Source organism: Loxodonta africana, chromosome 2, assembly GCF_030014295.1.
Source record: "Loxodonta africana isolate mLoxAfr1 chromosome 2, mLoxAfr1.hap2, whole genome shotgun sequence".
Taxonomy (NCBI): domain Eukaryota; kingdom Metazoa; phylum Chordata; class Mammalia; order Proboscidea; family Elephantidae; genus Loxodonta; species Loxodonta africana.
The window spans coordinates 75,772,689-75,796,877 of NC_087343.1; the positions used below are offsets into that span (position 1 = coordinate 75,772,689).

The 24,189-nt window shown below is 41.1% G+C and overlaps 1 protein-coding gene across 1 annotated transcript in view; it reads right to left on the bottom strand.

The window, feature by feature from the left end:
* Positions 1-630: 630 nt before the first annotated feature.
* The window catches only part of MRPS27 (mitochondrial ribosomal protein S27), a 96,378-nt gene continuing 72,819 nt past the window's right edge, over positions 631-24,189 (bottom strand). Inside the window, exons 5-11 of the mRNA XM_010588206.3 lie at positions 18,516-18,630; positions 15,354-15,432; positions 14,340-14,455; positions 9,677-9,779; positions 7,962-8,104; positions 5,692-5,862; positions 631-2,331 (exon numbers count right to left, since the gene is read on the bottom strand). Of these exons, the coding sequence (XP_010586508.2) occupies positions 2,092-2,331; positions 5,692-5,862; positions 7,962-8,104; positions 9,677-9,779; positions 14,340-14,455; positions 15,354-15,432; positions 18,516-18,630 (967 nt within the window). The 3' untranslated portion in view covers positions 631-2,091. The remainder of the gene's footprint in view (positions 2,332-5,691; positions 5,863-7,961; positions 8,105-9,676; positions 9,780-14,339; positions 14,456-15,353; positions 15,433-18,515; positions 18,631-24,189) is intronic.

Sequence of the window (24,189 nt, forward strand, 5' to 3'; positions counted from 1 at the left end):
CAAAAAAACAAACCCCGTGCCGTCGGGTCGATTCCAACTCATAGCGACCCTATAGGACAGAGTAGAACTGCCCCATAGAGTTTCCAAGGAGCGCCTGGTAGATTTGAACTGCCGACCCTTTAGGTTAGTAGCCATTGCACTTAACCACTACACCACCAGGGTTTCCCCTTAAAGATTACCGCCAAGAAAACCCTACGGAGCACAGTTCTATTCTGTAACACGTGGGGTTGCCATGACTTAGAATTGACCCCAAAGCAACAGATTTCAAGCAGCAATAGTCAATAGACTAAAATGCCAGAATTAATTTTTGGCCATTACCCTCTACCCAAACAAGATTCAGCTTTGCTGGTCTAAAGGGCCCTGGGTGCTGGATATTTACTGTAGTTATACATGGCAGTAGGTTCCCTGGGTGGTGCAAACGGTTAAGTGCTCAACTACTAGCCGAAAGGTTGGCAGTTTGAACACACCCAGAGTTGCTTCAGAAGACAGGCCTGGCGATCTGCTTCCAAAAGGTCACAGCCTTGAAAACCCTATGGAGCACGGCTCTACTCTGTACACATGGGTCGCCATGAGTCGGAACTGACTCAATGGCAACTAAACACAACACACATGGCAGTAATATGCAGGGTGAGGAGGAATGGCAGCTTAGTTTCAGTTTCCTCATTCATAAAATGGAGATAACAGTACTTCCCTCATAAGGTTTGAATTGTTGGCATAGTATCTGACACACAGTAAATCCTCAATAAATGTTTGCTGTTGCTGTTATTTTACTAAACGCTGCAGTCTAATGGAGGAGGAGGGTTGAAAATATGTTCTTAAAATCATAGTAAAAATAATGATGGTGAGATTCTTTGTCTCTACTTCCCTTTCCCCAAAAATAAAGAATATACCAAAATAATCTTACAACATTTATTTCCACAGGTTCTTGATGAAAGAGCACAATCGTGAATAAAAATACTCCATTGTACTTAAAGGCAAAATTATTACATAGCAAGCAAAAGGTGCCCCTCTACCCCTTTCACAGAGGAGAAACCAGAAGGAAATTTTCTACCTCCTCACAGTTTTACAATTATTCACATCTCCATCTCATGACCTATCTCAGCCCTCACCCTCTCCAACATCTCTAACAGAAATGTGTATTCACAAGTTGTGCACGTGTGTGCACACACAATAGGCTCATTTTATCTACTTGATAAAAGAGCTAAGACAATGCTTTCAGACAAAAAAAAAGTCACCCCAACATAATGGAGAAGCCAAGTCGAGGAGGCTTCACAGCTAGGGCTACCTTTCTCTTCCAAAGACCTTACATTCTGAAGGTACCACTTTGGGTTACTGAAATTTGAAATCAAGCAGGTTCGTGGCCTGTGTTCTCTCCCATATGGATTTCTCTGTGCAGCTCAGGTTCTGGTCTGGAAAAGCGAAGCATGGTGGAAATGACAAAGTGGGAATGAGTGAACACCCTACAACCAGCTCAATGGACAGGAGACTGGGGTCTCAGGACATGCAGGTCCCCTTGGCCCAGTGTGCCTGGGCTGGGGAGAGAGAAGACCATTCAAAAGTCTGTGCTTTAGATCTGACACTTCAGTCACACAGCTCCTCCCACCACAGCACTAGGTATTAGGAGCTTAGGTATTTAGCTGGAGGTCCCAGTATGACCACTTTCTATACTCATAATTTCACAGCCCCTCTTGACATCTGGATGGGCAGTCATTGTGATGGTTTCCCTTCAGACTTAATCCTGAAAGACAGGTTCTGAAGAGTGCCAAAAGTCACAATGTCAAGTGTAATGTGAAAAAAAAAACGTGAAGGCCTTGAAAATACTATACAAAACAGTGGCTGGGTTTGACAAGCCCATGTGCCGTTCTTGGTTTGAAGTCCTGCCCATGTAATACCTTTGTCCCTCTCTCCCCAGGTGTGCTCCTCTATCAGAGCTACGTAGAGCATCCTGGCTTGGATACCACATGTGTCCTGCTTTAAGCAAAGCAGAAGAAATACGGAGGAAGCTGAGGCTGCCGTCGTGGTCACCGACGAATCCTACGTTGGGGCCTAGTGAAGTTCCTGTAGGAGGGGCTGGGGCCCTGCGGGGCCACGTTAGACAGATGCCTTTGCCGCTCTCCGAGCCTGATACTCCTGTTTTGCTTTCTCCCTCTGCTCCCGTTCCCTCTGAATCAACTGTACTTGCTCCAGATGCCACTGCTGCAGTTTCTGCTCATAGTTGGCGATGTCCTCTGCTTCATAGGTGGGGAGCTTGTCCTTGATGAGCTGGGTGGTCAGAGTCAAAAGGCTTTCTGACTCAACTTTGCCCAGAGCCTGTAGCTTAGAATGTAAGGCCTATGGAAAATAAAGGAAAAAACAAAACAAAAACCAGAGGAAAAAAGGGAAGCAGGGGGGAGAAAAAGAGAGAGCAAAAGAGAAGAGATCGTTACTTGCAAAATATCCACGCGTGTTGCTTGCAGCACAAGGTGCTTTGCTAGGAGTCTATTAGGCAGCCTTTCATCCAGACACACTTAGCTTTTGCCATTTTCTTAGCCCAGCAATTTTGCTAAGATGCACCACATGTGATCTCTCCTCCTTTTACTCACAAACAGTAAATGACACTTCACATGCTTGTGACTCCCTGTATAATTTCTTGTTTTAAACCACAAAGACAGCACAGTGTAACAAATCTATGTTTCCACTCTAACTACACCAAACCAAGCAGCAAACGCCAAGAACAAAGAATTCTAAGATGCAAATAAAATGCAGAAGCGTATGATAAACAGGAGCCTATTCAAATCTTTCCCTTCAGAATAACTGGGATAAATGTTTGCCCTACCAGTGTTCCTTTCAACAGATGGAAATGATTTCAAGGATTTCTTACTAATGGTATGCTAAACAGCTCCCAGGAGTGCCTGCACTATTATAAGCTTCCACCTGCTGTGTTCCACAGCAGATCAGCCTTTACATACAGCCCCATCTGAAATGGCAGCTTGGTTTGGTCAGTATCGTACCCCTAGAGAAGTAAGGTATTAAAAATATTCCTCTACTTAAGTACTTCAAGATGGAAATCAGCAGAGAGAGCCATTTATGGCCCCAGCAGTAGCTTATACCACAAGTCCCCGTGTTCCACAAACAAACACAATGAACTGGCATAGTGATGAGGTCTGCTCTGGTAACGGGGGTGAAAGGTAGGTAGTATCCATGGGCTTCACGGAATGGCCAGAGGCTGACTGAGAAGGGTCAGTCATATAAAAATGGACCTCAAAGAAATGATGCCATTCTAATAACAACCAGGCCACAGGAAGAAAAGGAAATGTAAAATGATTTCTTTCTGACATCACTCTCCATGTGGTTTGAGGCCAAGGAGATGGCTTGGGACATCAGAATTAGGACTCAATTCTGTGTCAGCAAACTTTTGTTCAAACCCAGTCTTATTATGTTTCTCTCAGCCTTGGTGTCATGTAACATGGGAAGAGCAATATCGGCCACACAGAGCTTCTGTGAAGATAAATGAAAAGCTATAGTGTCTAACACACAGCTAGCATTCAATAAGTATTCATCTTTTTTTTTTTTTTTTTTTTGCCAACTAGCTTCTCATTAAACAGTTAGTACACATATTGTTCTATGACATTGGTTAACAAGCCCATGTCAACACTCTACCTTCCCGACCTTGGGTTCCCCACTACCAGCTTTCCTGTGCCTTCCTGCCTTCTAGTCCTTGCCCCTGGGCTGGTGTCCCCCTTTAGTCTCATTTTGTTTTATGAGCCTGTAAAATCTTTGGCTGAAGGGTAAACATGAGGAGTGACTTCATTACTGAGTGAAAAGGGTATCAGGGGGCCAGACTCTCTGGCTTTCTTCAGTCTCTGTCAGACCAGTAAGTCTGGTCTTTCTTTTTGAGTTAGAATTTTGTTCTACATTTTTCTCGAGCTCTGTCCAGAACCCTCTATCGCGGTCCCTTGTCAAAGCAGTCAGTGGTGGTAGCCCGGCACCATCTAGTTGTATTGGTTTCAGTCTGGTGGAGGCTGTGGTAGATATGTTCCAGTAGTCCTTTGGACTAATCTTTCCGTTGTATCTTTAGTTTATTTCATTATTCCTTGCTTCCGAAGGGGTGAGACCAGTGGGGAATCCTAGACGGATGCTCACAGGCTTTTAAGACCCCAGACACTACTCACTGAAGTAGAATGTAGAACATTTTCTTTATAAACTATATTATGGCATTTGAGCTAGATGTTCCCTGAGACCATGGTCCCCACAGCCCTCAGCCCAGCAATTTGGTCCCTCAGGGAGTTTGGATGTGTCTATGGAGCTTCCATGACCTTGCCTTGTACAGGCTGTGCTGGCTTCCCTGGTACTGTGTAGTGTCTTACCCTTCACCAAAGTCATCACTTATCTATTGTCTATTTAGTGTTTTCCATTCGACCTCCTGCCATAATCTTTTTTTTTGATTTCCATAAAAATGCATTTGTGGAAGAGCGAGAGCTGAGAATTTAATGTAGGCACAGGTTTTTATTCTCTGAGGCTAATTATACAGGAAACATGAGAAAGAGGTTGCACCTTTTTGGAATGGTGTGCCATCCCTGGTTGATGTGAATGACCATCTATGGGGTGAAGTAGGTTTTTGTTTTAAAACCTTTCCAAAATCTACAGGCAAAATTAAGAGGAAAGGATGGGTATGCAAATTTTCAATCTAGCTCTACTGTCAATTCCTGGTATATCTTGGGAAAATTGTCTAGCCTCTCTTTCTCAGGCTCAATTGTCTAACCTCTCTTCCTCAGCTTTATGAACAGAGAAATACTGGTAGAAACAGCTGCTAAAAATACAACAGAATCCTCCTTATAAAATGAGGAAACAGGTTTCCCATAGCTAATTTGATACGCTGAAAACATTTAAATGTAATAATCTAGTGAAGTTTACATGTCTCTGTCTCAAAATGACACAATAGGTCAGTCTGCACGGATAGGAAGGTTTTCTGCTACATTCAAAGAATTCCCACTCAGGCAGCACTTTTTTTCTCTTTGCAGTAAAGAAAGAAATCAAGAGTTTAAACCTTGGACATGGTTCTTCTTTCCTAATGCTGATCACAAAGCATTTTGGGATGTGCAGATGAACACTACTGAAGGACTTGAGTGCTCAGGGCTGTTCTGGAAAGAAACAGTGCAAACTTATTTACATCTTTCATCCTAGACAATAGAGTATTTCTAATGGCCCAGGGAACATCACAAAACTGGTGAAGATGAACAAAAAAAGACGCCTGCAATTATCATCTTCTCTCTATCATACGCAAATGTGGCTTCCTAAAATTTCTGTCTGGGCTTCTGGGTTATCAAGCAAATCTCATGCAATATGGAGAAATGATCGGATATTGCCCACCCTGGGTTGCAGTCAGGCTATTGCTGTGAGTAGGCAAGCTAACACTCACCCATCAGGCCTTCAATCACCAGACACACGTCACGGATGAGTGGGAAATGACAAGCAGCTCTAGTGAACAAAACTGTGACCGATTATCTCAAGTACGAAAAGGAGCATAAAAATTCCATTTGTTTCTTTTAAGACCACTTCCTGTGTGAAGCAATAAAAATGTAATTTTTGATGTCATCTTTTAATGTCTCTGTGTGTGACACTGATGCATGAAAGGACTGCTTGTCTATCACCACAGCAGAGAAGCATGTTGAATGCACAGCTAAGATAGACTCAATTCTGCTACCGACTTACATTAAACTGTTCCAGGTACTGGGGAAGCTTGGACTGTTCGGTTTCCTCTATGTCTAAATGTTCTACCAAGTCTTCTGCTCCCTGGTGGTCTCCACCTTTTTGGGACTGTTCCTCTGAAGAGCCATCGGCTGGAGAAGTCAGAGCCTGCAGCACTACATCCAGCACACCGAGCTGTAGAGCAGAAAGAGGGTCAGGGGCTACTCATCCTGCAGCCTTGAAAACATATTGAGAAGAGAGGCTGGAGAAGGTAAAAGAAAGGAGAAAATAACAGGATCTAAAAAAAAAAAAAAAACCGTGAGAAGATTTCTCTTGTAAAATTGTAGGGAAATATAAATGGTTGTATTACTTCACATTAGGAACACCCTGTCAGGTGGTGTGGAAAACTTAGTACAAAACAAATGGTACAAATAAGCAAGCTCAGAATTATCTGTGCAAATGAATGAGCACGATGGCATTGGATTTCACTTTTAGACAACCAAGTAGGTGTCTAAGAATTATGCTTGATGGACACTAAAGCACCTCTTCCTTCTGTCTTTCCTCCTCAGTCAGTTTGGAATTGGGACAAAAGGAAAGACCACCACAGGCTACAACCAACAGAGAGTCATTCTGAAGGCAGAGTTAAGCCTCTGAATATGGGTGAGAGCTTCTCTCAGAGAAAGATTTTCATTTATAGGGTATCTACAAATTAGGCATCAGTGCAATTCACATAAGCTGCGAGCAAAGAACAGAGAAGCATACATGAAATTCATTTTAATGAGGTGATTTCTGGGACTTACAGATTAGGTAAGTTATAAAACAGAGGGTTTATTTTTGTTTTGCCTCTCCCTCCACCACTTTTACTCTGGAGTGCACCTCCCATGACCCAGGGAGGACCTAACCACCAGAGACGGGATAGAGACAACATTAAGGCCCACATAAGCACCCACTTGGATACTGATTAATTCTGTCTATGTTATATTAGAACAAAAATCCATAAGGTACCCCAAGGCCTTTTAGTACCACTAATATGACAGCACTGGGTTACTGGGTTTTAATACATTACACCCAAACCTGACGTATCCAGTCCTTGCCGATATCTGAATCACGTTCCTATTAAGTCAGACACTTCCTACAAATCTTGCTCAGGATGGAAGGAAACATTTTCGTGGCAAAGGATTTCTATATAATTTTGTGTTTTCAATTACTAGCACTGACTAAAGCAAGATTAAAACATGAATATACATTTTAGAAACATGTATCCTTTGTTACCACATGGATTGCAACAATGGGCCCAAACATAGCAACCATTGTGATGATGGCATGGAACTGGACAGTGTCTAGTTGTTTGTTCGCATGTTGTACATAACAACTCACTAGACATTGGTATGAGGCACTAGTATAGGCACCAAACTTGCATCTCATGATTGATATGAAAGCCAAGTGATCCTAGTGATCAGGGTCAAGACAAAACAAATAAGCAGCTCAAAGCTAACATTTACACTGGTAACAAAACAACCAATGTTTTTCTAGGCCTCGTTTTGACTATGAAAGCTGCTGGGACAGGGGCAGGTGCTATGGCTCCCTATGGGGTGTAAGGCTTGTAATGTGGCTGTCAGATACCATGTTTCCTATAGTCTAAGCTAAGTCTAGGACCTTCATAGTACCAAGAGCCCTAGGTGACTAACACAGATGAGCTTTGGGGCTGGTGGGAGGATACTTCCCTAGCCCAGACCAAGTGAACACCTTAGAACTTTGAAGGGAATATCAGATCGAGGTCTCCTCAGCACCATGCATTCAGCACAGAACAATTTAATGGAAGGAACGTAAGACTGTGCCATCTCCAGTCCCCAGATTCATTTCTTGAGGGTTTATAAGGAAGAAAACACTATGTAGTCAACAGTGACTACTTAAAGGTACAGGAATGGACAAAAGTATTTAAGATAAAATCATACCCCCTCTTGAGGTCTCCTTGAGCATTTTTTGGAGAAGAAGGGAACAGTGGAGTGGGCAGTATTTTGTTGAACTCAGTGTGAACTTCAGGGTGGAAGAAATAGTCGCCCTTTTAGACAACGAACTATAAAATCAACATGAACCTTATTTTCTATTCCTGTTTGTCAGCAGCACTGAAAATCTTTATGGCTTTTCATTCCTTTTAAAGCTGCATAAATACATACTCTATTGAAACACAGAAAGGGGGACGGGAAAGGACAGTGAAAACAAATTCAAAGCTCGATTTACTATGGAGAACAGAAGATGGCTAAATCCCACTGAATTAGAACTGAGGAACATACCGCTTCTCTACAGAGCTTTATGTTTTCTGGGGAGGAAGCCACTTTCTCCATCACTTGAAGGGCTCTGTCGAGATACCCTGGTTTCCAAATTAGAGGCATGTCGTGGTACACCGCCCGCAGTCCTTGACGCAATTCTACCTTCCCTGTGGTCAAAAACAACAACGAAGGATGCTCAGCCAGGTCATCCCTGAGACTGAGGACATGAAGACACATGGCAGCTCTACAAACAAAGAAGGATCATTGCAAATCTGTACCAAGAGCCTCATTCCGTCCACGGACCTGGTGAAATTTCAGATGGGCAATGAAGAATGTGGTAAAATTAACGGTATACATTTTTTAATGCAAAGTTGTGCACACTTGTTTTCTTCTTTCTCATTTGGGCTGGTGGAGATTACTGATAAGAATGTGTGAATCATAGGATTGAGGGAAATTTAGAGAAGTTGATATATCTGCCTCTAAGTAGGAATACCCTTAAAAAAGAATCTAACAACTGAAACACTATTTTTGTTTCAAGAATAAAATTTTCCCCGGAAAAAGAAATCCCAGAACTTTTCTCCAATGAAAATCTTGTCAGCACTAACAACTTTCCCTGCCAGGAAATGTTTAACATTTTTCAAAATGCTCCAAAACACTCAATCTACTGTCCTTCTAGAAAAAAAAAAAAAAATCACTTCCTCTTTTTTCCTTTATTTGAGCTCCATCAGTTCTTAAATCACAAAGACCTCATCATCCTCTTGACCTTCAGGACAGGAGTGCTTCTCTCAGCACCTCAAATCATCACAACTGAAACTCAAGAAGCAGACACCTGCCAGCAGGGCCCTCCGGTCGGAGAGTGGCAGGAACCTGCTCTGCACTAATGACCAAGGGTGTCACCCTGAGCTGCCAGGTTTTAAATCAACCTTTACTTATCTTTCCTGGGAAGGAAGATTTGAGAAAGCTACAGAAGCACATAAACAGACACAGCTTATCAGATGACAGCTAATTTTAGACCTTTAAGGTGCTTGGGGCTGGACTACAGTCACCTCCTTGGCAGCTGCTGCCATCAGGGCTGAGTGAGGCTGCACAGCACAGGACAGAATGACAGCAAAGAGCTTTTGATCTGGTGGCTACCAGGACTAGGACCAGAGGATCAGGACCTCTGCTCATGAACAACAACAAAGCACATTTTCCTAGCCCTGACAGCTTCCTAAACACTCTACGTAGCATAAAAGTCCTGAATGGTAATCTGAAGGCAAATGAAAAAATATGCAAATCAGAACCAATGGCAGACGGTAAATAAGGAAAAAGTGATTTTTAAAAAGAGTGGTCAATTATTAGCTAGTCTGATAAACTCTGAAATTCCTCTCTCTGTGTCAGTTTATATCAGCATCAGCATTCAAGAATGCCATACTACGTTTTGTTGGAAAAGATCAACTTCAAAAGCAGTCAGCCTGCTGTAACACCGATGATTTTCAGAAAACAAAGGCAAGCAGCCGCAGTGCATGGTCAAGAACAGGTGCTTCCTCAAATCCATATCTACTTATGAGAGAGGATGGAAGAGCAATGAAGTAACACGTATTTATAAACCTTACATTGCTGTAAGGCCATTCAGGTCTATTTATTTTTAGGCTTTATTCACTAGTAAATTTAAATCAATTTAGAATTTAATTATGAAGCAGAAGAATGTATCAATTCTATTCATGATAGAAAATATCTGTAAGGCTCACACAGCTTACCAAGAAGGGCATAGCCATACAACTGCGAACTCAAACCCACTGAGTTCTCTTGTTTTAGGCCTGGGAGTAACAGGGATGCACCGAAGTTCCTCTCCTCTTCCCACTGCAACAGAACATTCCAGATCATGGTCCATACATGCAATGAATAGTTTATGCAAAAATGTGATTTTTAATGACACAGAAGAAAAGAGTAGCAGTAAATAAAGAAAGCAAAAATACAATAAATATCCCAATTTTGTAAATAAAAGGTATTTATGTTTAAATAAAAACAGAGAAAAGAAGAGTTGTATGTGTTAACAGATTTCTTGGAGGTGAAATTATAAGTGATTTTTTTTTTCCTTCTACTTTTCATTATTTCCAAAATTTTCTGCAATGAGTAAGAGTTATATTTACAATCAGAAAACCAAAACCAAAACAAAAATAAAGAGTACATTTTAGACCAACGTTGCCTTGAGACAGCCAACTGCGATTTAACATACCATCGGCCCCACAGGCACTCACTTCCATTGCTATGACATGCTGGTGTAAGCTTTAGAATTTTAAATAATTCAGTGATGATAAGACTCCTTCTCCTTCGTGGTGTTAAAATAAACTCCACCGTTAAGTTCCTTTTAGAAAGATTTATGCCTCTCAAAAGCAAATTAGGCAATCAGAAACACTTAGTGATAGTTTTTTCAACCCAGGATACAAAATTACACACCAATAAAATTGAAGTCTTTTGAGAAATGGGGGTCGGCAGGGAGAGAAGCGGCACAAATACCAGCATTGCTAAGCCTGCAGCTGACTAGCAACAGCAGTGGCTCAGGGACTCGCTGGGAACACAGGGCCCTGAGGAGAGCCTTGGCAACCCCCTAGACAACGTGAGGAGATCTTGTTGGTCCATGTGAGTACACACTGGCCAGCGCCAGAGCACTTGCTCTCGCTTCCAAATACAGAACACAAAGCTCAGGCTGCCCTGCTCTGGTCTCTGCCGCAGAGGTCAGGGATGAAGTAGAGAATGAATGAGGTTTGCAGGCGCCAATTGCAGCCGGGTGGAAGGAAGGCGTCCCAGGTGTTAATAGGCACCCAAACCTCTTTACTGTGAATGGCTTTTGTGCAATACAAATGTAATTTCTCAAGGTTTTTCTAAACCTTTGAAAAAAGCAAAGACCGTGGGAGAAAAACGAAACCTCCTCAGGCACTTCTGCAGCACAGATAGCAAAAGAGCTATAATTAAGGACCAGGTCATTTCACTTTAAAAAGCAAATCACTCTAATCCAGGGAGGTCTGATTTTCCTCAAATAAACTGCATGAAAAGCAGGCCCAGAGAATAGTAAATAAGGAGTATTAAAAACATTTTTTTTTTTTGTGGTGGGGTAAAACATGACCTCCAGTATCAAGATGCAACAGGGGCTAAAATGAGTGATAAAATCCATAAGGGACAACCATCCTCGATGCTAAGAACTGAGCAGGGATGCTGATGGTGAGTGAGATGGTGATATTGTAAGAGGACTTTTAAAAAGATGAATGAAAACAAGCAAACAGATGAATGTCTTAGGGATTTTTTGATGATTACCTGGGAATAACTGTAACCACTGCTGCTTTTATGATAAACTATTTATGTGTTAATGTAAAATATTAGATCTCTTCCAAGCCCTTACCTACTATAACCAGAAAAAAACACCAAACCCGTCGCTGTCAAGTCATTTCTGACTCTTAGCAACCCTACAGGACAGGGTAAAACTACCCCACAGAGCTTCCAGGGAGCACCTGGTGGATTTGAACTGCCGACCTTTTGGTTAGCAGCTGTACCTCTTAACCATTACACCACCAGGGTTTCCTTACCTACTATACATAGTATAAATCAGGTGCTACTTCATCAATGCACTCTAGGTTTTCCCATTTTCTGTTTCTGTTTTTCCCAAAGCAAATTCTCATTGTCCAACTCACCCTCCCTTCACTCCCTTCATAGCTAGACATCTCAGAAGAGTTGTCTATATTCTTTGTCTCCATTTCTGCACCTCTAAACTCACTCCATAATCACTCCAATTTGGCTTCCTACACCATTACTCCATGGAAACAAGGGTTACTATTTAGTGCCTCTAAACTCAGTGTCACTAAATTCAATGATCCTTGGAAACTCTATGGGGCAGTTCTACTCTATTCTATAGGGTCGCTATGAGTCGGAATCGACAGCACTGGGTTTTTTTTTTTAAATTCAATGAACCTTTCTTTAGGTCCTCATTTCACCTCTCCTTTCAGAAGCATTCTACGTTATACACCCCCCTCTTCTCTTCCCACAGTTTTTGTGGTCTGAATTCCTGATATTCCTTCCTTTTGCTCTCTGGCTCATCTGCAGATGCTTATACATGAATGCATAAATTAAATCTCCAAAATCAAATCTTCAGCCCAGATCTTTCCATTAAGCTCCCAAAGTCCCTCCTGAAATCTCTTGAATGTCTCAAAGGCATCTTAAAATGCAATATAATCAGAGACAAATAAATAACTTTCTTCACAAAACTTGGTCTTTTTCAGAGTTCCCTTTGCAAACAAATGGCATTCCTTCCATCTAGACACACAAGTTAGAAACTGAGATGGTAGTATCTGACTATTTCTCTGCTTCCATATCCAACTCTTTGTCATGTTATCTGCCTTCCAAATATGCCTGCTAGCTACTTCCTATCCCCCAAGCTACCACCGTCTCTTGCTTGGACTACTGTAACCGTACCCTAACTGGTCTAACCACAGTCATCCTGGCACCACCCTGCTCTCTTATCTACACTGCAGCCAAAGGGATCTTCTCAAAACACAAATCTGATCACATTACCCCACTCTCCTCACAGCTTTTCAATGGCTTCTATTTTTAGGATGAAGACAAAAAGAGATAGTATGGCCTACATTCTTCAACCTTATTTCACTCATGGTATCCCTATCATTCTTCTATGTAGCCATGTTGGTTATCTTCTTTCAACCCCTTTCTGCTTACCACGCTCTTTCTGCCACAGGGCTTCCCTGGAGGTCATCATGCTTGGTAAAGTAGAGGGTCAGTGAAAAAGAGAAAGACCCTCAATGGGATGGACTGATGCAGTGGCTGCAACAATGGGCTCAAATATGGCACCAATTGTGAGGATGGCACAGGACTGGGGACTGTTTCCTTCTGTTGGGTTGCTATGAGTCAGAACTGACTTAACAGTAACAAATTTCTTCTATTTGGATTATTCTTCTCTTTTTCAGCCAGTTAATTCCCATTCATCCTTCAAATAGTAACCCAAGAATTATTTCCTTAAAGAAGCCTTTCCTAACCTATCTCATTAGGTTTAAAATACAAAATCTCCCTACAATATGGGCCTCTCATAAACCTCTTTTCTTATAGCACTGATGAGAGTTGTAATTTTATACTGTACAGGTAGTCCCTGCCTTACGATGGGGTTCCATTCCAATGGCTCCATCATAAAGTCGGTTCTGATCTAAGTCAAATACCTTTTTTTTTTTAAGTTTTCATTATTATTGCTTTTTATTATCAGTATCTTTATAAATGTGATCTTTGTCTTCAGGGGTTGGAAACATTACATATAAACTTATAGATATATTTTAATACATACATATATATTATTAATAAGATGTACAAGGAAAACAAAAATCCAGATGGTCCTAGGTGCAGTTTGCTGTAACCTGAATACGTCGTAAGTCAGGAACTACCTGTACTTGCTTGTTTTGTTTTTAAATGTCCATCTTCTTCCTAGATTGTATGTAGGAAATGTAGATACTTGCTTACCATTGTGGAAACAGTACATGGTAATGTATGGAATGTAGTAGGTGCTTAATAAATATTTATTGAATTAATGAATATGTGCTATATCATACATAGGCCGTGACACTCATCTTAGACAGGCAAAACACACCATGCATTCTTTAGAATGTGGGTTAGACTAGGTGACCTTTTCAGTTCCCACCAAAAGTGGGAGGTTTTGATGTCACATTTGAGGCTAATGGCACATACTGTAGAGCCAGACTATTTGGCTTCACCATCTACTAGGTGGGTGGTGACTAGGTGACATCACTGTGCCCCAGGCTTCTAGCCTGAATAGAGTTGTTGTGAGGATTAAATGAATAAATACATTTAAAGCGCCAAGAACACAATCTGGTATAAGGTAAATACTATTTAAATATTAGTTGTATTTGTTGTTATTCTTAGAATAGCAATAAAAAATGACTAAATGCCCTAAATTAACAGCTGAAATCAAAACTTGGTATTCTGGACCTTTCAGAACACCATGAGCCAGAGCAACCTTAGGAAAATACCGATTCAAGTTAAATAATCAGTATTTAACACCTGAGGTTGTGGTCAGTTAGCTGCCTCACTGCTTCTTTGATATGCCATGTCCAGTTCTTACGGATTATTCATTACCCATTTCAGAATGTCTGAGGCTCACTCAGCCTAGCTCAAGTTTCAAAAATGTGCATAAAGACTTTCACTTGCAATTGCCGCAAGTGGAGAAAACAGCCAGTTCGACTTCATTGGAAACCTGTAACTAAATATATAGATACACCATGATCACTTGTTCCTGGTTATGCATGGCCACAGAGCTGCACTTTCTGAGGGTAGGGTTTTCCTCTGGCCACCTCATAATTCTGAGCAGCTTTTTCTAAGGCTCTCAGTAATGCTTTAAAGTAGATCACTTACACTGAAGTCTGTCTTCTTTTCCAGGCTATGGTATAAAACATAGAGGGAGAGAAGCTGGGTAGAAGGCACTTCAAAGGCTTCTTGCATCATGATCTCAAAAACTATCGATAAAGCATCTGGCAAGAAGATAAAAATAAAAATGAGGTAAAATTAGTTGTAAGTAATGCCATCAAATCTGTATTTAATTATAAACATTTTTTAGTTAAACTACAAATGATAAACACTCTTAAGTGGGGCAAGTAGAAAACACATAGAATTAAGAAGTTAAAAAATAAACCCTGTCCTCATTTTTCCATAAACTAGGTCTTTTCTAGCCTTTAGCTTCTATTGTACACACTACAAGGCTAAATCAGGTGTTTTATACCACTGGGTAGGAGTCTGCTGCAATCCTCACCCTTCCTTGGCCTTCCCTACTGTGGTGGAAAGCTAGGAGCCATTTTAAATAAATTTCATTGGATCAGAGCATTTTGGGAGTAACAAGACCTCAGAGGTCACCTACCCACTTATTTCACAGGTGTGGAAACTGAAGTCCAGGTAGGTGGATGATTTACCTTCATAGCTAGTGCACAGCTCTCTCCTGGGTAAGTCAACTGATTGTACAGTCTGACATTTTACATATTATGAGAACTGTGATTAAATACACCAAAGTTGGCCTCATGGCAAATGGTGGTATAAAAACAGTCAAGTAAATAACCACATTACTATAATCTTCAGCAGACACAGAAGCCCAGGAAAGGCACATTGCTTAACTACATAAATTCACTGACCTCTGCCTAAACGGACAGTACAAATAAATTTGAGAAAACTTAGATGAAAAAGGAACAACTGGCCAAGTGGTATGGTAAATCAACTATGCATCTATTTCTGTTTTTTTTAATGCATCTATTTCTCACTGAAATAGACATGTAAAAAAGATGACAACAAGATATAAAAGAAGGAAAGTGCCTATATGTACATACTTCCCTTGAGGAGCTGGCAGACCCATAATAACTGGACCTGGGTTTGGTTTCTTACCTTTGTAATTTTCTTTCTTTATGAAATAATCCATCAGTATATTGAATGTAAAATTATCTGGAAAAATTCCATACTGAACCTATAATGGGAAAAAAGAAAAATCTCCACTTGAATTCGGTCTATAATATATGCCTACGTATTATTTGGGATAAAACTTGCCACCATTAGCTTTAAAATATTTGACCATCATTTTCCAGCATCTGTGACAGTGAAATAGAAGCTGTGACTCATGAGTTTTGGTAGCTGGAACTGCTGGTCAGGATGAGAAAGTTGTGAGTGGGTGTCTGATATTTAAGAGAATTGATATGTGAAAAACAAAGCTCAATTCTAACATCTCATCATACTACCAAAAAAAAAAAAAAAACCTGCTGGTGCAGTGATTTCTTTTGAGCTGTGAATATCATCGCAAAAATGAACTCTCATGACAAAGCACACATTATACAACATTTTCTAGTCCTCAGGCTGGTTTTTAAAGCCCAAGAAATATGCCAATAAAATATTGGCTACTAACCACACTCCTAGGATGCTATCTATATTCAGAAGCCACTGAATATTTGAGAATCTAGATTTTTCAAAATGTGGAGGCTTTAACACCTGTTTCAGAATTTCGTAGGAGTGCTTTGAATAATGCACCACAGAATCAGAATCTCTGGGAATGGGGCCCAGAAACCTGAAGTTTTAGTGAGCTTCCCACGTGATTTTCATGCACATTCAAGTTTGACCACCAATGACCTAGATGAGGTTACATTTTTGCATTTTTGTTTTAAGTTCTTATTTCGGTGGGATTGGCCACCAGTGGCCACACTGCCCCATTCATCCCCACCAACCACCAGAAACATGGGAGGAGTTTTTTCAAACTATACCCACTCCCTTAGGAGATTCAGATATGGTCCCAACCTCCAGTTTCGAATCACTGCTGAATTAAGTCCGTTACTAATAGACATGCATGGGATCCCCCTAGGTGCTGAAAAGAAAAAAAAAAAAAGTTTAAAAAGCCACTGCTTTAAAGATTGTGCCCCATGGACAGTATCCGTATTTCTCAAAGAAGTCATACAAACCAACACTGATCCCTAAGGGCGGGGCAAAAGAAAATATTTTACAATGATAAATCATTAGACCTGGAAGGGGTCTTAGAAATCAGCTGATCAGTGATTCTCAGTTCTTGGGCCTTCTGTTTCCTCATCTTGAGATTCAAGGCCATCACCTAAACAGTTCTCATCAAGGGACCTAGCTCTTTCCAGCCCTCCCCTTACCTTTTTTTTTTTTTTTTTCAGTTGCCATGGAGCTGATTCCAACTCATGGCGACTCCATGTGTTTCTGAGTAGAACTGGCCTTTACAGAGTTTTTATGGCTTTGGCCTTTTGGAAGCATTTTCAAAAAATATTGCTAAAATCTTGTTATGAACTAGTGTTGTAGCTTAAAACTCACAATATTATTCTAAACGTTTGTTTATTTTGGACTTTATTTCATATTACACAGGTAATGAAGACTCAACCCTTGGATGGAGTATAATGTTCAGAAAGATCCGAATAGGTTCTTGGGCCTTAGGGGAGGAATCAGGGAGCTCGGAAGATACATGAGGTGCAGTTAATTACTTTCGTGCATGGCTTCTCTAGCCATGGCCTTGTAACTCCCACCCAGGTGATTTGGCAGGACTGTGATACGGTAATTGAGGCCCACCAAGGGGACTGGTCAGTTTTGCCTTAAAAGAGAGTTAATTTCAGAGCAGAGAGGAGGATCCTACCACCACCAAGGAAGAACAGCCAGGAGTGGACAGCACATCTTTTGGACCCGGGATCCCTGTGCTCAGAAGCTCCTGGAAGCAGGAGACCAAGGGAGTGAGCAAGCCGTAACCTTGAAGACAGTGAGATGCAGTGGCAGAAGAGACCTGACCACAGAAACCCAGCATGGTGAGCTTCCCGGCCCACAGAGAAAGCTGAGTGCCTCTGGCCAGAGGCCAAGGGCCAGGGAGAGCAGTGCCTGTGAGCACAGCTGGCAAGAGGCTGTTCTGGATGGAAGAAGTGTATCCTGAGTGTTCGAGCCCGAATTGTTAACTGTTGCTTCCCTGATAAACCCCACAGTCTGTGCGTTCTGTGTGGACATTGCAATGAATTATTGAATCCAGCAGAAAAGTAGAGAGTGCTGTGGGAGGGAGAGTTGGTGTCAGAATTGGTAAAGACGGCAGGGAGAGGGAGCATGTCTGACTCTTGTCTCATAGGAATCAGCCTTGGGCTGTTAGTTTTGGTTCTCCTTCCCCCTTGTGAAGTTAAACGAGGTCAGACACTGCCCCTAAGCTGTTTTTACAATACATTATGAATAACCTAGTATTACTGTCTTTTTTATCTGTGTAAGATTGTCTGAATACTCTGGAGATCACATTCCAATAAAAACGGTCTTGTCTTTTTCTCTAAACCACACCAAAGTGAACCGGGCAAGAAATCCAAGGCTTAAAGATCAAGGATAAAATAGACAAGGGTGCAGAGTTCTTCTGATTGGATTACCTTTTGCTTTTACCTATTTTTATGGATTGAATTGTGTCCCCCCAAAATATATGTTGTAAATCCTAACCCCTATACTTGCGGTTATAATCTCATTTGGGAATGGCTTTTCTTTGCTATGTTAATGAGACAGCATAAGTGTAGGATGTGTCTTAAATTAATCTCTTCTGAGATATAAGAGAGATTAAACAGGCAAGTGAGGAAGCAGACCTGAGGGACGAGAGATGCCACACCACATGAAGACTGCCCAGGAGCAGAAGCTCAGAGACAAGGATCTTCCTCCAGAGCTGATATAGAGAAAGCCTTCCCCTAGAGCCGGCACCCTAAATTCAGACTTCTAGCCTCCTAAACTGTGAGAAAATAAATTTGTTGCTTAACGCCATCCACTTACAGTATTTCTGTTATAGCAACAGTAGATAACTAAGACACCTATCCATTTCTGAGTCACTAGGTTTGGAAAAGCAGAAGCTACAGGAATTTTTATTTTAATTTGTAGATTAATTGATATCCAGTCCCCTTCCAAAAAGGACATCTGGAATTCCAAAAAAGATATCTGGGAGCAAATAATTAAAAAAAAAATCTTGTACCATTCTTTGCGGTACTGTCATAGGTACAATCATCTAAACTCAGGAAAAGAAGCTAGAGGTGCCAGGAAACCACTCACCTTATTAATAAGGGTATATAAGGCTTTGTCTTGTGCACCATACTTTAGACATTGCCTAATCCAAGTGTGGATAGTCCAGTCTCTCAGGTACCAGCAATTGGGGCTGTGTCTAAATCTAAAAAAAGCATAAGAAGAGAGAAAATTGGTGTTAACTCTTAACTGTCAATGTCAGAGCATATTTTCCATCAGCTGGTCCTCCTCCCAGATGTTTACACATGTGTATCAAGGTGACCAACAGCCAGAAAAGTCAAAAGTCATTAAAAACTTGAGAATGAAACTCATTAACTATAAAGTCTGAAATGGGAAAGAAAAGGCAGAATAATGACAAATAGCAAAAGTATCACGAAAATTTTATTCCTTACTTAATACCCCTCTGCTTCAAACTCTTAATAAGAAAAAGAGATTTATGGAAAATGATTTGGGGAAAACACTCTATTAATGAAATACATATTTCATCAGAAAAGAGATATGAAGCTGATACTTTGGAAGTTCAAAATAAAACAGATTGAAACAAAAATGAAAAACAGAATAGCCCAGTAACTCTGGAGAAAATCAACTTTGAGTGATTTTAACATTTCTTAGGGTGCTTAGGCGAGAATGAGCCACCCCTCATTGAACCAAAAGAAAACAAAAAAGAAGAAAAAAAAAGTTGAACAAACAGGCTGGCAAAGTCTAACATCAGGCCCTCCAGGATCCATGATTCCTCCTCCTCCTTCTAGCTCCATTTAGTCTTTCCACCTCCTCTCCCTTCCTATAGATCCCCAGGTCATGAAAGTCTTAGCAGCCCAGGCTGAAGTATATCTATTAATAAATTTCCACAAAGGAATGGTACTTGGAGAAAATTCTGAATGCTGTTCTTGCCTTGCATTCACACATACTGGTAACACCTGGGGTTGAAGCTACTTCTCCTTGTCCCTTGGAGTCTAGGCCAAAGACTCAGAGCTCAAACAAGCTGTGGGGAGGGTTTGTGATCCCTCTTTTTTGGTATCTGTTTCAATTAGGGCAGATCTTCATATATGGTCTCATGTCAGCTGAAGTCCTCAAGTTTTCTTTAACCATTCAGGAAACAGGTCAATTTCTGGGCCCCATTAAAATTGAACTATTTTCTTACCAAAAAAAAGGGTAAGAAAAAACAAAACAAAACAAAAAAACATGGCGCTAAGAGATTCTGTGCTTTATCTGAGAGTCAAGGGTACAGGCTAATATTAGTGTATTTTGGAGGCTGATTAATTCAGTCTGCCACCTGCTATTTCCTGCTACCTGCTGTTGGGATAGTTTCCTGCTGAATAGGTTCCCTGCCAAAGCAGAAGCCAAGAAAAGGAGAGGAAGTGAGAAGCAGTATTAATTTAGGCTATTTATTAGTGCTCTGGTGAGAGATTTTGCAAAAATAAGATATGGCCATCTAGCTCTCCCCATTCTTTGGAGTATCTTAGGTTTGGCTATAAACTTTCGCTCAATTTTTCTGCTCAGAATTCACCCCTTTATAAGCAGAAAGATAGGAAGATGTCAAATTATGTTCAGGATGAGAGTGAGCTGGCCAGAGAAAGGCACTGTACAGGTGCCCTAGATACCAGACCTAATAAGTCTTCTCACAGAGATTAAACAAAACAGACTGTTTAGTATCTCATGTTTTTCCTCACGTTTTCAAATCAATAGTTAAGCTACTCGAGCTCTTCTCCTGTTACTCTTAAAAATAGGAGATTTAAAAGTTTTAAGGCCAAATAAAAGTTAATTTTATCTTTTCAAAGAAAAAAGTCAAGTGGAATACCAGTCCAAAAAATGAGATGGTGGTGATGCTTCCTCTTTAGCCTGTATGCTCCCTGGTAAGTAGTGCCTGTCATGGCATTACTCGTGGCCTACAGTCAATATTTAGTAAATAAAAAAGCTTCAGTCAACACATTTATTAAATGGTATTACCTACTCATCATTTTGTTAACATCTGTGGTATATCTGAAGAATCTCTGGGGCATTTGTACTCTCATCACAAAATATACATATAGAAATAGTTTAACAATAATACAAGGTAGGATATGATAAATGCTAAAGATACAAAAGGGGGACTCCTAGATGCTAGAGGTTTTTCTAGTTGTAATGGTTGCTAGGTTTAGTCCATTTTTTTCTAAAAAACGAAACATTAAAAAACCAAAAAACAAGGAAGCAAGCAAACAAAATAAAAAAATGGCAATTACTTTCTTTACCTATAATCATTTAAAACCTAGCCCTCATCTGAAACCTAATCCTCTGCTTTAGGATGTCTCTAATGACCACTAACATTAGAGCTTGTCTTTTCGATGGACATTAAAATAAGAGCATCATGACCATACCCTACCAAACATTCTTTTCTCTTATTCATGACCAGCAGATTGTTTTCAGGCTTGGAACAAGAATTGATAGAGACAACTTAGCTGTAGACTTTCAAAGCTCAAATTAAAATTTGCTTAAAGTCATTTGCTAACCTTTTGAGTCTAACTTCAACACAACAAGGAACAGAAAAGTCTTTCCTTTTTAAAGTCTTCCCTTCTCAGACTTTATTCCTCAGGAGCCTAAAGGGAAAGTTACTTAAGACTTTACACATCTAATATAATCATCTCCGCACACTCCCCTTTTGAGAAATTTGTCAACAGGCTCAAGATGGAGGCTTTCAATAAATCTCGTCCCTCTCCCACTCTGGAACAGGGCTACCTGGTATGATCCCTGCTCTCTAAGACCTCATACCCAGACACACAACCATGTCCAGGGCATTTTCAAGTGACAACATCGAGTAGATTTAGGAAGAACAGTAAAAGCCTCACACACACCTTATGAAATATGCTGCCTGAAGTGCAATTCCTGCATTTCCCAGTGGAGCAGCAAATGAAGTCCCATCTAAGGCCCCCTCAGTGTTACAAAGGGAAATCAGCACTCAACCTGTGTGAGTCGTCACCTAGAATATAAGCAACACACAATATCGGGGTAGTAGGGCTCAATTTTGGATGGAGAGTTTGAGAATTTCTTTGACAACGACTTTATAAGCAGTTCAGGAAGAACTTGGGCCCTTTTCAGAACTACCAGCAGTGACAGGACAGGCAGGTAAGTCCCCGGAAGGGGCACTTGCCTGGGATGATTCTGAGGACTGCTGGACAAGTATTCTCCCTTTCAGCCAGAAGAAAGGCAAATAGGCAAGAGCACAACCAACACATTGATTTTCCAATTTGCCTGCAAACAGACTGGCTTTGTTCTCATCTGCTCTGACCACCAGCCTGGCAGATTACAGACGGCCACTGTAGGAGTCCCCTCTGTGCTCCATGCCATCAGCTGTTTGTTCACCTCGACAGAAGCTTTATTATTGCCCAGGCCAGCAGGCTGCCAAGTTAGGCAAACCTTGTGAGTGTGGACAAGATAAACAAATGAATCTCAAATAACCTAACAATGCTTGTGCTCATGAAGGGAAGAGATGTTCTGAGCTTCTATTTTATCAAATATGAATAAACTTACAACAATCTAAGGACATGTGCATTTCTTGGAAGAAGGAGGCACACACAAAAGAGAAGCAGGAGGTGAAGAAGTGTGCTCTCAAACTCCAGCTCTAGTTCTAAAAGTCAGTATCCCCTGGCTGAAGAGATCTCTGTCCACAGTGCTGAATAGGGTGTCCAGGTGAAGACAGAACTAGCCTAGGAAGCCAAATCATGGCCAAACCAATGGCAGGAACTGAGAAGCTTCCTCTCCTCAAAAATCAGGCCATATTCAGGACTCTTCAGCATATTCCCCTGTTGCTCATTCAAGACTGATGTCACGGGGAAGGAAGGAAAACAGAATCAAAGGCTGCAAAACTGACCCAGGGACAACAGTCTTGGAAACCTTAGAGATTTCTTAGAAGGGAGGGGAGGTTATATAAAAGAAATTAAGAGTGAAAAAAAAAACAAAACACCAGAGGCTGTGACTTGTTATTTGCGACCAACTCATTTCAAAAAATAAAGAGGGCGTGGGGGTGGGGGTAGGAGAGGAAGGAGGATTCAAGTAAAGGCTCTATTATGGTTGAAAAGCACAAGTGGCAATGCTCATCAGCTCTTTCAATATCACAAATAACACTGCTCCAGGCTGAGCAGGACTAACGTTCATATGCCAGAGCCTAGAGCCCAGGGGCTCCACCATTTAGCTGCAACACTGGCTCTTCCATATGAGTGAGCAAGCTTTCCACAACGTTTATCTGATTATGAGAGCCACCAGTCTTAAACATACACATGTGCTTTCCTCGCTCCCTCGTGAATTCTGTATCCTATGGCAACAGGCTTTCCAGATGGAAAACTCAGCTGCTTGGCTGGATAGATACGGAGCTGGGTGAGGATAAAGGGAAGGAAGGAAGCCACACTGGCTTTAAAGCTTGTAGTGTGGACTGGTCATCTTATCAATGAAGCAAAGTCTGCAATTATCAAAATGGTTGAGAGTTTCCCTAAACCAGAATCAAAGAGTAAAAGGGAGTCACGTGACTATTTAAAAAGAACAATCTGATTCAATCACTGCTATCCACTTTGATTCCTGATGGAAACTCTTCTTTTATCAATTATTAGTTGCCCCCAACTCCCACAAATAAAAATTTGATAATTCTGTAATGAATATATTTTTGCCAAATGTTTAATTAAAAAAGAGGGCAGAGGAGTCCCTGGGTAGGACAAACGGTGAAGCGCTTGACTACTAGCTGAAAGGTTGGTGGCTCGAACCCATCCAGAGGCACCTTGGAAGACAGGCCTGGAGATCTGCTTCTGAAAGGTCACAGCCTTTAAAACCCTATGGCATGCAGTTCTACTCTGCACACATGGGGTCGCCATGAGAAAGAACTGACTTGACAGCAGCCACCACAACCACCAACTGTCCCAAAGGAATCTAGAATCACCTTAAAGAATCCTAATCTGAACCACAAAAAGGGCATAATCCACTGCCATCGAGTCGATTATGACTCAGCAATTCTATAGGACAGGGTAGAACTGCCTGATAGGGTTTCCAAGGCTGTAAATCTTTAAGGAAGCAGACTGACACATCTTTCTCCTGAGGAGGGGCTGGTGGGTTCAAACTGCCAACCTTCTGATTAGCAGCCAAGCACTTAACCACTGAGCCACCAGAGCTCCTAGAGTCTAATATAGGAATTGATAATAAAAATGCCAGTGTTGTAGAAATAGATCTTGACTGATGAGTTGCCCAAAATAAAAATGGCATTTTTCACTATTTAAAGTTACAACAGTGATTAATTAGAGAAATTAAAACCTCTTTCCTCCCTGAGAGACCAAATTACTGGGTTGGGGGCTAGGGACCAGCTCAATTGGCATAACACAGTTTATAAAGAAAATATTCCACATCCTACTTTGGTGAGTAGCATCTGGGGTCTTAAAAGTTTACGAGCGGCCATCTAAGATATTCCACTGGTCCCACCCCATCTGGAGCAAGGGAGAATGAAGAAAACCAAAGACACAAGGGAAAGATTAGTCCAAAGGACTAATGGTCCACAACTACCACAGCCTCCACCAAACTGAGTCCAGCACAACTAGATGATGCTGGGCTACCACCGCCGACTGTTTCGAAAGGGATCACAATAGAGGTCCCAGGCAGAGCTGGAGAAAAATGTAGAACAAAATTCTTACTCACATAAAAAGATGAGACTTACTGGTATGACAGAGACTGGATAAACCCTGAGCATATGGCA